At 46.2% G+C, this 14801-nt stretch overlaps 1 protein-coding gene and 1 long non-coding RNA gene across 3 annotated transcripts in view; one reads left to right on the forward strand and one right to left on the reverse strand.

The window, feature by feature from the left end:
• LOC140347244 (uncharacterized) overlaps window positions 1-14801 on the reverse strand; it is a 292223-nt gene that overhangs the window by 266249 nt on the left and 11173 nt on the right. The gene's annotated exons all lie outside the window — the stretch shown is intronic.
• LOC140347402 (poly [ADP-ribose] polymerase tankyrase-1) lies at window positions 4342-14640 on the forward strand. Of its 2 annotated transcripts, XM_072433838.1 has the most exons (28): window positions 4342-4820; window positions 5342-5566; window positions 5685-5780; window positions 5873-5909; window positions 6126-6201; window positions 6690-6710; window positions 7949-8043; window positions 8276-8342; window positions 8485-8671; window positions 8768-8889; window positions 8979-9070; window positions 9148-9226; window positions 9304-9475; window positions 9579-9658; window positions 9960-10105; window positions 10201-10366; window positions 10558-10777; window positions 10858-10967; window positions 11356-11544; window positions 11700-11943; window positions 12281-12363; window positions 12436-12556; window positions 12689-12786; window positions 12895-12969; window positions 13042-13147; window positions 13229-13415; window positions 13490-13646; window positions 13715-14640. In XM_072433838.1, the coding sequence occupies exons 1-28, from the start codon at window positions 4382-4384 to the stop codon at window positions 13799-13801; spliced, it is 3777 nt and encodes a 1258-aa protein (XP_072289939.1). In that variant the 5' UTR covers window positions 4342-4381; the 3' UTR covers window positions 13802-14640. The 2 variants fall into 2 exon arrangements, with proteins under 2 accessions (XP_072289939.1, XP_072289940.1); XM_072433839.1 differs by lacking the exon at window positions 6690-6710.

Below are 14801 nucleotides of genomic sequence, written 5' to 3' on the forward strand. Positions count from 1 at the left end.
GCAGGAGGCCGGTCCATGTTTAGTCCTGACTCTGGCACCAGCAGGAGGCCGGTCCATGTTTATTCCTGACTCTGGCACCAGCAGGAGGCCGATCCATGTTTAGTCCTGACTGGCACCAGCAGGAGGCCGGTCCATGGTTAGTCCTGACTGACACCAGCAGGAGGCCGGTCCATGTTTAGTCCTGACTGGGCACCAGCAAGAGGCCGGTCCATGTTTAGTCCTGACTCTGGGCACCAGCAGGAGGCCGGTCCATGTTTAGTCCTGACTCTGGGCACCAGCAGGAGGCCGCTCCATGTTTAGTCCTGACTCTGACACCAGCAGGAGGCCGCTCCATGTTTAGTCCTGACTCTGGCACCAGCAGGAGGCTGGTCCATGTTTATTCCTGACTCTGGGCACCAGCAGGAGGCCGGTCCATGTTTAGTCCTGACTCTGACACCAGCAGGAGGCCGCTCCATGTTTAGTCCTGACTCTGGCACCAGCAGGAGGCTGGTCCATGTTTATTCCTGACTCTGGGCACCAGCAGGAGGCCGGTCCATGTTTAGTCCTGACTCTGGCACCAGCAGGAGGCCGGTCCATGTTTAGTCCTGACTCTGGCACCAGCAGGAGGCCAATCCATGTTTAGTCCTGACTGGCACCAGCAGGAGGCCGGTCCATGGTTAGTCCTGACTCTGACACCAGCAGGAGGCCGGTCCATGTTTAGTCCTGACTGGGCACCAGCAAGAGGCCGGTCCATGTTTAGTCCTGACTCTGGGCACCAGCAGGAGGCCGGTCCATGTTTAGTCCTGACTCTGGGCACCAGCAGGAGGCCGCTCCATGTTTAGTCCTGACTCTGACACCAGCAGGAGGGCGCTCCATGTTTAGTCCTGACTCTGGCACCAGCAGGAGGCTGGTCCATGTTTATTCCTGACTCTGGGCACCAGCAGGAGGCCGGTCCATGTTTAGTCCTGACTCTGACACCAGCAGGAGGCCGCTCCATGTTTAGTCCTGACTCTGGCACCAGCAGGAGGCTGGTCCATGTTTATTCCTGACTCTGGCACCAGCAGGAGGCCGGTCCATGTTTAGTCCTGACTCTGGCACCAGCAGGAGGCCGGTCCATGTTTAGTCCTGACTGGCACCAGCAGGAGGCCGGTCCATGTTTAGTCCTGACTGGCACCAGCAGGAGGCCGGTCCATGTTTAGTCCTGACTCTGGCACCAGCAGGAGGCCGGTCCATGTTTATTCCTGACTCTGGCACCAGCAGGAGGCTGGTCCATGTTTATTCCTGACTCTGGGCACCAGCAGGAGGCCGGTCCATGTTTAGTCCTGACTCTGGCACCAGCAGGAGGCCGGTCCATGTTTAGTCCTGACTCTGGCACCAGCAGGAGGCCAATCCATGTTTAGTCCTGACTGGCACCAGCAGGAGGCCGGTCCATGGTTAGTCCTGACTCTGACACCAGCAGGAGGCCGGTCCATGTTTAGTCCTGACTGGGCACCAGCAAGAGGCCGGTCCATGTTTAGTCCTGACTCTGGGCACCAGCAGGAGGCCGGTCCATGTTTAGTCCTGACTCTGGGCACCAGCAGGAGGCCGCTCCATGTTTAGTCCTGACTCTGACACCAGCAGGAGGGCGCTCCATGTTTAGTCCTGACTCTGGCACCAGCAGGAGGCTGGTCCATGTTTATTCCTGACTCTGGGCACCAGCAGGAGGCCGGTCCATGTTTAGTCCTGACTCTGACACCAGCAGGAGGCCGCTCCATGTTTAGTCCTGACTCTGGCACCAGCAGGAGGCTGGTCCATGTTTATTCCTGACTCTGGCACCAGCAGGAGGCCGGTCCATGTTTAGTCCTGACTCTGGCACCAGCAGGAGGCCGGTCCATGTTTAGTCCTGACTGGCACCAGCAGGAGGCCGGTCCATGTTTAGTCCTGACTGGCACCAGCAGGAGGCCGGTCCATGTTTAGTCCTGACTCTGGCACCAGCAGGAGGCCGGTCCATGTTTATTCCTGACTCTGGCACCAGCAGGAGGCCGATCCATGTTTAGTCCTGACTGGCACCAGCAGGAGGCCGGTCCATGGTTAGTCCTGACTGACACCAGCAGGAGGCCGGTCCATGTTTAGTCCTGACTGGGCACCAGCAAGAGGCCGGTCCATGTTTAGTCCTGACTCTGGGCACCAGCAGGAGGCCGGTCCATGTTTAGTCCTGACTCTGGGCACCAGCAGGAGGCCGCTCCATGTTTAGTCCTGACTCTGACACCAGCAGGAGGCCGCTCCATGTTTAGTCCTGACTCTGGCACCAGCAGGAGGCTGGTCCATGTTTATTCCTGACTCTGGGCACCAGCAGGAGGCCGGTCCATGTTTAGTCCTGACTCTGACACCAGCAGGAGGCCGCTCCATGTTTAGTCCTGACTCTGGCACCAGCAGGAGGCTGGTCCATGTTTATTCCTGACTCTGGGCACCAGCAGGAGGCCGGTCCATGTTTAGTCCTGACTCTGGCACCAGCAGGAGGCCGGTCCATGTTTAGTCCTGACTCTGGCACCAGCAGGAGGCCAATCCATGTTTAGTCCTGACTGGCACCAGCAGGAGGCCGGTCCATGGTTAGTCCTGACTCTGACACCAGCAGGAGGCCGGTCCATGTTTAGTCCTGACTGGGCACCAGCAAGAGGCCGGTCCATGTTTAGTCCTGACTCTGGGCACCAGCAGGAGGCCGGTCCATGTTTAGTCCTGACTCTGGGCACCAGCAGGAGGCCGCTCCATGTTTAGTCCTGACTCTGACACCAGCAGGAGGGCGCTCCATGTTTAGTCCTGACTCTGGCACCAGCAGGAGGCTGGTCCATGTTTATTCCTGACTCTGGGCACCAGCAGGAGGCCGGTCCATGTTTAGTCCTGACTCTGACACCAGCAGGAGGCCGCTCCATGTTTAGTCCTGACTCTGGCACCAGCAGGAGGCTGGTCCATGTTTATTCCTGACTCTGGGCACCAGCAGGAGGCCGGTCCATGTTTAGTCCTGACTCTGGCACCAGCAGGAGGCCGGTCCGTGTTTAGTCCTGACTCTGGCACCAGCAGGAGGCCGGTCCATGATTAGTCCTGACTCTGGCACCAGCAGGAGGCCGGTCCATGATTAGTCCTGACTGACACCAGCAGGAGGCCGGTCCATGTTTAGTCCTGACTGTGGCACCAGCAGGAGGCCGGTCCGTGTTTAGTCCTGACTCTGGCACCAGCAGGAGGCCAGTCCATGTTTAGTCCTGACTCTGACACCAGCAGGAGGCCGGTCCATGTTTAGTCCTGACTCTGACACCAGCAGGAGGCCGGTCCATGTTTAGTCCTGACTCTGACACCAGCAGGAGGCCGGTCCATGTTTAGTCCTGACTCTGACACCAGCAGGAGGCCGGTCCATGTTTAGTCCTGACTCTGACACCAGCAGGAGGCCGGTCCATGTTTAGTCCTGACTCTTGACACCAGCAGGAGGCTGGTCCACCATACTGATTTTAATGGTAAAAATCATCTGATGTTATTGATTTGGCATGGCTGTCAAAGTTCAACCCTGAGCACCGGCAGGAGGCAGTGAAGAATTCTTCAGTGTTGTATGGCGGTTCTGTTCTTTGACAAACCCATTCTGATTCAGCAGTTTTCAAAGCCTTTGTAGATGTTCCAAGGGCATGTATGAGCTGGGGCCTTGAAGTCTAAACAGTAAAGTCTAAAGAATAAAGGATAAAACACCCGCCATAAAACACGGTAAACTGTTCAGCGCTCTTTCTCCTTTTTTAATTTTTTTATGGTATAACGTAACACACTTTGAAGAGTACAGCTACAGTAGGTGGCGGTAAATGCACCCGTTCAGTTGGCTGCAAGCCGGCATTAAAAATATCACAACAAGAATAAACTGTTCAGCACAGACTTTAGAAATCTGCTGGGTAACACAGGCAGTACGTAGATGTACTCGGACTGGTAATGATCTCTTGGACAGTTTTGTCAGTTACAGGTGCAAAGTGAGTCAGCTGGGTGGGTTTAGGGTTATTTTTGTGCATTGCGGAATTTATAGCATTTTTAATGCCCTGAACTTTGTCATGAAAGAATAATGCAAACTCATTTGGGCTAATATCAATCCAAGATAATGCAGACAATGCCAGTTTTCCTCTTGAAGCCTGGTTGGTATGTGCTTGTGCGTCCATAGAAACTAGAGCACTTTGTAGATTTACATTGAAAAGTGAATGTAGCCAATATAAGGTCATTCTTCTCAAAGTTGTAAACTGAATAAAGGCAACAAACTGCAGCTGGACAGAAGATGGATGTTTTCTACTTGTTATATAATATAGATCTCCGTGCTGCTGGAAAGTACACATCTGACAGGAAGCGCGACCACTTTCACCGGAAAGGAGGGACAGCTCATTGTTGCCTGAGCTCTGCGGTAATGGCGGTGCCTCGTCGCTGTTCGCAGCAGCAACAACAACAAAATACTTTACCATCCCCGCCGAGGAACGCGTCCATGTCGGGCTCGTCTTCGCCTCTGTCGCCGCCGACCTCGGCCGTGGGAGCGCCGGAGACCGAGCGGGAGACCACTGGAGGGATTGAGCTGGTCGTGGCCTCCCCGGATACCGCGGCCCCGGTCCTGACGAGCAGCGCCAGCTCCGCCACGACTCCCTCCGGCGGCGGCAGCGACGTCTCCAGCCCGGGCTCGGGAGCGACGAGCCCCGCCGAGGCCAGCAGCGGCATCGGCGGGGCCTTCAGGGAGCTGTTCGAGGCCTGTCGTAACGGGGACGTGTCCAGGGTGAAAAGACTCGTCGACTCGGTCAACGTGAACGCTAAGGACATGGCTGGACGCAAATCCACACCGCTACACTTCGCTGCGGGTAAATATCAGTAACTATTGCACCGCCGATCGTTTGGTTTGTCTTCCCGTTTGACGCGTTCGCCACCAAACCAACATAATGTAACTGTATTTGTCCATCATGTGAATGTTGGACGCATTTTGAGCGTGTGTCGTGTGAAGAAGCTTTAGCCTCGGCTCCGTGCGCTTTGCCTGACGTCATCTTTGTTTGTGCTGAGCTACAGTGGAAAAGATTCACGTTACAATTGAAATCGTACGCAAAAACGTGTTTGTAGTTTCACGAATTGTTGTCCGAGTTCACGTTTTAAAACTGTCGGTCATATAAATAATGTATTTTTGAACGGAAAACTAGTGGACGCCTCATACCAGTCCATGTCACTCTGTTTATATTTATGAAGATGTAGTATTTTGTTATGTCAGAGTTGGGTGTTATTCTGCAGTAATATTCTTACTACCTATAGTCCTAAATAATGCTACTGATATGCACTGTTATTGGAGTTTGTTGGATTTGGTGAATCAAACGTGTGATTTTCCGCTCTGAAGGTTTTGGTCGTAAGGATGTGGTGGAGCATCTCTTGCAGACCGGGGCCAATGTTCATGCCCGGGACGATGGAGGCCTCATCCCTCTCCACAACGCCTGCTCTTTCGGACACGCAGAAGTCGTCAGTCTCCTTTTGTGCCAAGGAGCAGATCCCAACGCCAGAGACAACTGGAACTACACTCCACTGCATGAGGCGGCCATCAAGGGGAAGATAGATGTGTGCATTGGTAAGAGCTGAAGTCGATCTGATATTCATATGTCCAGCTCTTTTTCAGTAATTTATCTCTGCTGCTTCATTCTCAAGTAGATTACAAAATATTACAGTGTAAGTTTTCAATTTTTCAGTTCTGCTACAACATGGAGCTGACCCAAACATCCGTAACACAGATGGAAAATCGGCCTTGGATCTGGCCGACCCGTCAGCAAAAGCAGTTCTTACTGGTAAGTTCTTTTGAAGGATTTGTGTTTATACAGCGTCAAGAAATGTCATAAACTAAAGCAATATACTCTTCTTTTTTTTTTTTCTTCTTTAGGTGAATACAAGAAAGATGAGCTCCTTGAAGCTGCAAGGTGAATGATCAGCTCATTTTACACACATGTCCATTTTGCTTCCTTGTGTCGCCTTCAATTGATATCTGACTCTGTGTTTAACATAAGCCAACCTAGTTTGTAATTTAACCTTTTAGCTGCAAGCTTGTAATAATTAAATTGTGTTATTGTTATTTAGTTCAATTCCATAAATGCAATTTAATCTTGAGTGGTGCTGCATGACCGTTGTATTTACAGAAGTGGAAATGAAGAGAAGCTGATGGCACTGCTGACTCCACTGAATGTCAATTGTCATGCCAGTGATGGACGAAAGGTAATTGGAAATTGATCTTTCCATAAAATAAATACTGCATTTTATGCAAGTTATATTGATCCATTCACATAGTTTGTTATAACTTTTCTCGTATATAGTTAAAGTTGAGGTAATACATTTGCAACACTGGTTAAAGCAAGATGAATGTTTTATTTGGACACTATTTACACCTAACTGCTTATAATTTTTCTGATTATGTCCTCAAATACAATTATGTTTTATTAGTGAGTAATGATTCAGCTGTTGTAGTTGTTGTTGTTGTTTGTATTCCAGAATACAGCGTTTAGTCCACGAAGGCAGTACATACTATTGTTATTAACCCAACATTGTTCTTATATTACATAAACATTGCTTTCACCTTCAGCTTTGACAAACGGCTGAAATCAGGAACTTTTGCCCAATACAGCAAGAAATACTAAGACACTGTCATTTTGTAATTTTTGTTTCATTTTGTTTTTCGTGTGACTCTGGCAACATTTGTCGATCAGTCAACATCCCAAAAAATGCTGGTAAGTTGACCTTGAATAACGGCCACTTGATTGATGCACTGTTGTGATCTTTTGTTTTATTCTTTATTTAATCCATTATTTTTAAATACTTTTATTTGGACCAATAAGATGGCTGTCACTTGTTAATTGCACATCATGGACCTGGGTGATTGGGTCACTCATACCCTATCCTGATGCTCCTCTGTCTGTATGTGTTTGTTGTACATTTGGGAGCAAGACTGAGCGTGTGCGAGTTGGGCTGGTGTAAGGGCGACGGTTAATTCATGGATTTTTGTCGAGGAACTCAAAACACTTGCCTGCTTTTTTCAGCGTCTGTCCTCACCTCTGCACTCTCACCCTCAAATCTTCAAAACCTTTCAATCACAAGCTCACAATGTCTAATTCTCAATTATATTTTATTATTTGACATGTCTCTATTACAAAGATGATGTATAATGCATGCTTAAATGCCTGTTTTCTGCCTTTGTCTGGCAAATCCTTAATGTACATGTGCATTTTGTCCCCACATCATTTGGCAACAGTTGTTACGCAATAACAAATGAATCACACGTCATCTGTTTGTAGTGCTATGATGCCCTCCACGGTCATGCGTTTTGCTTGAATTTTGTTTCTGAAAATCTTGAAAGTGCTGCCCCTGTGATTTGGGTGCGTCGCTGTGACCTGAGCACTAATTGTTTTGCATCGTACATTACTGCATGTTAATCAAACTGTATGAAGCCCTGTTTTCACTGCACTTGCATAAACTATCCTGAAAAATCGCCACTCGACTCATAAGCACTTTTGCTTACAGAGTTACGGCTGTCATTATTCACTCTAATATTTGGGAAAAGTTGTGATTTAAAATCCTCAGCTTGCTTCAAAACTAATTTGCTTGGTTTTAAAGTTGGATTTTGAAGGCATTTAAAATTTAAAGCCAAGGACAGTGCATGTTTTCAATACCCAACTTTAAACATTCAGTCACACCATGGTCTCTCCTGTTGCAACGTAAGAAATAATCGTTTTGTATTATAAGATAACTTGATGAACTTTTGCTGTTTTGGTCAGAGAGGTATTGACCGCTACACGTTTGTGCTGGATCATTGGCCTTGTGTCACAATATTCAACATTCATCTGCAACTCACTGAGCATAGCCTGCCATTGCTCATTGCTCTTCACTGGCTCCTAATCAGCAGCTTTCTCCTTTTGGCAAGCGCACAACACCAACTATCTTTTTTTTAACCCGGTGCATTTTCTTTCAGTCGACCCCACTCCATCTGGCCGCCGGCTACAACCGTGTCCGAATTGTTCAACTCCTTCTTCAACATGGCGCTGATGTGCATGCCAAGGACAAAGGGTGAGGTCATATTTGTGTGACGCCCTTTTCCAGATTATATCGTCACAATCGCTGACACCATATACAAAAATAATGCAAAAAGGTTTAATATAGTACTTGTTAGCTCCCAGGAGTTGTAGTGATGTCTGTAATCCAGATGAATTGCACACAAATCTAATCTTAATAGTCTTACTGCAGCATATTTGTTTAATACATACAAAAAGACTTAATTATAACACTCTTGTCATTGCAGTGGCCTGGTTCCTCTTCACAACGCTTGCTCCTATGGTCACTATGAAGTCACTGAGCTTCTTCTAAAAGTAAGTTTTAGTCTATTTTGACAATTGTTTGACTGCTTTTTCACATTTTGCCAAAGTAAGTTTTTATAATGCAGCAATTGTGGTTTTGACTTTGATTTTACCGGTCACCCTTAAATAATATTTTCTATCCTTTTTGATGCAGCATGGAGCTTGTGTCAATGCCATGGACCTGTGGCAGTTCACTCCACTACACGAAGCGGCGTCGAAAAACAGAGTGGAAGTCTGTTCGCTGTTACTGAGCCACGGAGCCGACCCGACGCTGCTCAACTGTCACAGCAAAAGTGCTGTGGACATGGCGCCCACCCCAGAGCTCAAAGAAAGGCTTACGTGTGAGTGCACGAGGAACATTAGCTGCAAAAAACACCATCCAATGTATAAAGAAAACTGACACGAGTACAGAAAATGACGTGTATTCTTTGTTTTAGATGAGTTCAAAGGACACTCGCTGCTTCAAGCCGCTCGAGAGGCAGACATGGCCAAAGTGAAAAAGACACTGGCTCTCGAGATCATCAGCTTCAAACATCCACAGACCAATGAGACGGCACTGGTCAGGAACAAATCTGTGTTTAAAAACAAGATTATGTTGTCCCAATTCAGTTACCGTTTTAACACATTGACGTTTTAATATTTTCTTAGCACTGTGCTGTGGCCTCCCCGCACCCAAAGAGGAAACAAGTGACTGAATTACTGCTGCGTAAAGGTGCCAACATCAATGAGAAAAACAAAGAGTACGTTCTTTCAATTATTTTCAAATAAAGCAGTCGCATTGCATGTTAAAAATCAAATTACTTAATCACTTTTGCAGCTTTATGACGCCTTTGCACGTGGCTGCCGAGAGAGCCCACAACGACATCCTCGAAGTTCTCCAGAAACATGGCGCAAAGGTGGGTCAAGTTGTCTGTTTGGACGTGAATACAGTATAACGTTTGAAGATGGTGAATGAAGGTATTCTCTCTTTCAGGTGAACGCAGTAGACACTCTTGGTCAGACGGCGTTACACAGAGCCGCGTTGGCTGGGCACATTCAGACGTGTAAACTTCTGCTGAGCTTCGGCGCCGACCCCTCCATTGTGTCTCTGCAGGGCTTCACGGCCGCACAGATGGGCAACGAGGCAGTGCAACAAATACTAAATGGTAACTACGATTTTGAACGGGTATCTTTTGATCATGTGTGTGGTTCGAGACCGTACGGTTTTCGGCTGAACTGATGTGTTAATGTCTTACGTTTGTCTTTCAGAAAATGTCCCGACGCGAAACTCTGACGTCGACTACAGGTTCCTGGAGGCCGCCAAAGCAGGAGACTTGGACACAGTGCAGGTATTAAACAAGTTCATTTTATTATTGTCCAAAAAAATCTACTAATTTGGTACAGTCCGACCACAGCCGTTTATTTGTATGTCTTTCAAATGTAGAAGTTGTCTCCTGAATATCTTCGTAACATTCAGAGCAAATTGTACAATTTATTTGACTCATTTAGTTGGTTTAGTGCTTTGCTTTTTGCATGCAGAAATCCTCTTTGTTAATCCGCCTGTCTGAAATCAGGGGAAAGGGTTTTGATTTAGTCTTTGTAAAGTATTGTCAATAGTGTGACATTGTTTAACACCGATGTCCTCTGCAGCAACTTTGCACGCCGCAAAATGTAAACTGCAGAGACTTGGAGGGCCGTCACTCCACTCCTCTTCACTTTGCCGCGGGTTACAATCGTGTGGCTGTTGTCGAGTACCTGCTACACCACGGAGCCGATGTCCATGCCAAAGACAAGGGGTAAGCGCTTCAATTTGGTGCAAAGGTTGTTTTGTTTAGCTTTTTAGCTATTGCCAGGTTTGAAGAACTAAATTTGCCTTTCTTTTTTTAATCAGTGGTCTTGTTCCTCTTCACAACGCGTGCTCCTACGGTCACTATGAGGTGGCCGAGCTGCTGGTCAGACATGGAGCCTCTGTGAACGTGGCAGATTTGTGGAAGTTCACCCCACTTCACGAGGCGGCTGCTAAGGGCAAATATGAGATCTGCAAGCTCCTGCTCAAAGTAAGAAAATTACACTGAAACACGCACGCACGCACGCAAGCAAGCAAGCTAGCCTGGAGAGTATTGAACATGCAGCGACTGGAGTAATGGTTGGCAGAAGGATGAGAGATGATTGCTTGAGAGTAAAGGGCATGGAATTGGCTTCGGCTTCAAAATGAAATGACTCCTAACTGAAATCGTCACGCTTTCAGCACGGAGCGGACCCATCCAAGAAGAACCGGGATGGGAACATGCCTCTGGACATGGTGAAAGACGGCGACACAGACATCCAGGACCTGCTCAGGGGCGATGCAGCGCTCCTCGACGCTGCAAAGAAAGGCTGTTTGGCTCGGGTTCAGAAACTCTGCTCGCCGGAAAATATTAACTGCAGGGACACACAAGGACGCAACTCCACGCCACTACATCTTGCAGGTAATGGCAAGCTCTACATACTTTGAGATGCCCCTTTTTCCCACCGTAACCAAGTCATGCATTTCTTTGTTTCTGTTTAGCTGGTTACAACAACCTGGAGGTGGCGGAGTATCTTCTGGAGCACGGGGCCGATGTCAATGCTCAGGACAAAGGAGGCCTCATCCCTCTTCACAATGCTGCTTCTTATGGGGTCAGTTTCTATTTCATCTATTTATTTTGTCACACTGCTTATATTTATTAATCACATTTCAGTCTGAGTGATCATTAAAAAATAGACTGATGCGTATCCTTCTGAAAACGATTTATATACATATGAATTTTCCATATGACAAGAAACTTGGTTTCTATCATGTAGAAGTAAAATGATATGGACACGACCTATATAAAGTATAGATCACAATATTATACATGCTTTTTTTATTTTTAAACATGCTACACAACCCTATACCGTTCAATTTTACTAAAACTAAAGGTTGATATTTATATTAAATGCTTATATAAATGCACTTCAATGTGATTTTATCGATTTTTATCTTTTTTATTGACACTAAACACTAAACTCTTTCTTTCCCCCCCAGCACGTGGATATCGCAGCCCTTCTGATCAAATACAACACGTGTGTGAATGCCACGGACAAATGGGCCTTCACGCCTTTACACGAGGCGGCCCAGAAAGGTCGTACCCAACTCTGCGCCCTGCTGCTGGCCCACGGCGCTGACCCCACAATGAAGAACCAGGAGGGCCAGACTGCGCTGGACCTGGCCACTGTAAGACTCATCTCCTCCATATTTATCTGTGAATTAAATGGTTTCAAAACTACTTCCACAGTAAAGAGTTTGTACCAGGGCGTTTTCAGGTCACATTGTTCTGCTGACGACAGGCAGCTTGTACTACTTAGTAAGTTTTTTGGTCTTTTCTTTAGGCTGATGACATTCGGGCCCTTTTGATGGATGCCATGCCTCCAGATGCCCTGCCCAGCTGCTTCAAGCCCCAAGCCACAGTGGTCAGTGCCTCGGTCATCTCTCCTGCCTCCACGCCGTCCTGTCTATCAGCTGCCAGCAGTATAGACAACCTGGCCGGGCCACTCACCGAGCTGGCTGCCTCTGGTGCCGCCGGGGCGAGTGGAGTGGCAGATGGGGCCTCTGCGGACCGCAAAGAAGGAGACAGTAAGGGCTTTTTCATTTATCTGCATCTCATATACACTTTAGCAACTTGAAAATAGTTACCGAACTCAATTCTGAATTTTACACTCTTTTTGTGTGTAAAGTAAAAAAAATACAGCCGACATGTCTCAAAGAGAATAGTAATGTTTACACAAAGAGAAAACAAATGGCTTTTTTTCTTAAACAGGCAAATTACTTCCAATTTCTTTTATACATTCTGTTTTTGGGCTTTGTCAGTATTACATTTTGCATTTAAGAAAATGAAATAAACTAAGCGATTTTTCAAATTTTAAGTTTGAACCTTCTTCAAATTGTTCCCTTTTACTACCCTTTCATCTAGTGACCATGCTGGACATGAACATCGCTCAGTTCCTGAAGAGTCTTGGTTTGGAGCATTTGAGGGATATCTTTGAACGAGAACAGGTCAGTATTACAAGCTGACATGCTGATGCTAAATAAAATCTGTGTGCGTTACTGAGGATGTTTCTTATTTAGATCACCTTAGACGTGCTGGCAGACATGGGCCACGAGGAACTGAAGGAGATCGGTATTAACGCTTACGGCCACAGGCACAAACTCATCAAAGGCATAGAGAGGCTGCTTGGAGGCCAGCCAGGTGAGAAGCCATTATGTGGTGAATCATCTCCAAATGCCAGCAGGCAATTGGTGTCTGTGATTGAAATCTTCATTCTGACTCACCAGTTTACTTGCACGTTTGTGGAGTGTGACTTCTGTTTTCTTTGTTTAGGGTCCAATCCATATCTGACATTCCATTGTGCAAACCAAGGCACCATCCTGATCGACCTTGCCCCAGATGACAAAGAGTATCAGTCTGTGGAGGAGGAGGTGAGCAATGGAACCAAAAGGGGAAAACCTTTACTCCTGTCAAACAAACATTCATCATAACTAGATTAACAGCATTTGGGTTGAAATGTTTTTTATTTTACTTTTCAGATGCAAAGCACCATTCGAGAGCACAGAGATGGAGGCAACGCTGGTGGTGTGTTCAGCAAATACAACATCATCAAGGTACTTCTGTTTGATTATACCTGCTTGGATTATTCAGAACAATAATTTAAAAAAGAATATTTATTCTCACAGATCCAGAAAGTTGTTAACAAAAAGTTAAGAGAACGATATGCACATCGACAGAAGGAAATTGCTGATGAAAATCACAATCATCACAATGAGCGAATGCTCTTCCATGGTACATGTACAGCATTTTATTCCTCTGGGTGATGTTTCTATAAAATGTGTTTTCTTTAAATGTTTTTAAACTGTCTTTTAGGTTCTCCTTTTATCAATGCCATCATCCACAAAGGTTTTGATGAGCGACATGCCTACATTGGAGGGATGTTTGGGGCTGGGATCTACTTTGCAGAAAACTCCTCTAAGAGTAACCAGTATGTGTATGGGATCGGTGGAGGCACCGGCTGCCCGACTCACAAGGACCGGTCCTGTTACGTGTGTCACAGGTGAGCCTGGTTTCATTTTTTTCTCTGTACTTTTATGTCAAATTCTACCTTTTCACCTTTTTCTGCACTTGCAGGCAAATGCTGTTTTGTCGAGTGACCTTGGGGAAGTCTTTCCTACAGTTTAGTGCCATGAAGATGGCCCATGCTCCACCGGGACACCACTCAGTTATTGGGCGGCCCAGTGTAAACGGGCTGGCATATGCAGAGTATGTCATCTACAGAGGAGAGCAGGTAAACCTTTGTTCATATGTTTAGGTCCTCTATTATGACATATATGTAATTTCAGCTTTGTCTTCCAGGCCTTCCCAGAGTACCTCATCACATACCAGATCCTTAAGCCAGAAAGTACTCCCCAGTCTGCAGCCGCAGCTGAGCAAAAGTCATAGTCAACTTGGTCACACATGGACTAATGCTTGTTACTTTCATACTTTTATTGCAAATGCCTACAAACTTTATTTAAGCATTATCAATGTCCTATCCTGTAGATTTCATGGTGACCAGTGCTTCAGAAGGAAATGCACTGTATCCTACTGCTCGTGGTAAAAACATGTCTGGTTTCTCTTTTTTGCATAGGCTGCATGTTGATGCAAACGCATGTTTGGCCCAGTAGCGTACATGGGTTAGTTTTTTGAGTATCCTCTTGCTGCCTCAGAAACCAGGAGGGTGCTTGTACAAACATTATTTAGCAGTTAGATGGCCACGCCTCCTCATGACTTCAGAACATCACAAACTCTTTCTCACTCACTTTACTGTATATGAACAAAAATATTACTGCCTCATTAAACGTGGGTCATTCACACCTTTACCTAACACTATCCAATAGTTTACTGCTGAAATTATAATGCAACATTTTACGCAACACTATGTTTTAGGTTGTTTTAGTTACACTAAAGTTACATACTTGGTGTGTTGGCATTACAGCTCTATGCTGAAAGCGAATGATGAAGAATAGAGATGATATAATGTTAAAGAAGTTACCTTTCTGTTACCATGATCTTGGTCAAATGCATCAAACAAAAGGATTTGCACTTTTACATAGAAACCTATTTAAGTTATTACATTAGCATATTTGCAAGCAAAAGATATCTGTACAGGTTGTGTAAATGGTTGTGTATAACTGTTGCTGTTTTACAGTATCATTAAGTTTGATTGTATATTACATCAGAATTTTCTTTCATGCCTTCTTGACTATCCCCCATTTTTTAAATAAATGTCCCATTAACAATTTTGTGTTTTGTATTGTGTATTGTTGAAACTTCGTATAATCTGTCCTTTCCTCCTGTATCTACTACGTTGTAACAACAGAATTTCCCCTTGTGTGGATATTAAAGGATCATCTTATCTTATTTTTAGAAGGAAAAAAGTAAACCGCAACCTCTGTTTTCA

This window comes from Eucyclogobius newberryi, unplaced genomic scaffold (genome assembly GCF_026437365.1).
Source record: "Eucyclogobius newberryi isolate DKJ021-1_F unplaced genomic scaffold, fEucNew1.0.hap1 SCAF_6, whole genome shotgun sequence".
In the NCBI taxonomy this organism is placed as follows: Eukaryota; Metazoa; Chordata; class Actinopteri; order Gobiiformes; family Gobiidae; genus Eucyclogobius; species Eucyclogobius newberryi.

Bases quoted from the DNA above. Each gene is read 5' to 3' on its own strand.
- LOC140347402 (XM_072433838.1), top strand. From the start codon at position 4,382: ATGGCGGTGCCTCGTCGCTGTTCGCAGCAGCAACAACAACAAAATACT. The intron at 10,106-10,200 runs GTAAGCGCTTCA...TTTTTTAATCAG, and splicing joins GTCCATGCCAAAGACAAGGG to TGGTCTTGTTCCTCTTCACA. The intron at 12,787-12,894 runs GTGAGCAATGGA...TTTACTTTTCAG, and splicing joins ATCAGTCTGTGGAGGAGGAG to ATGCAAAGCACCATTCGAGA.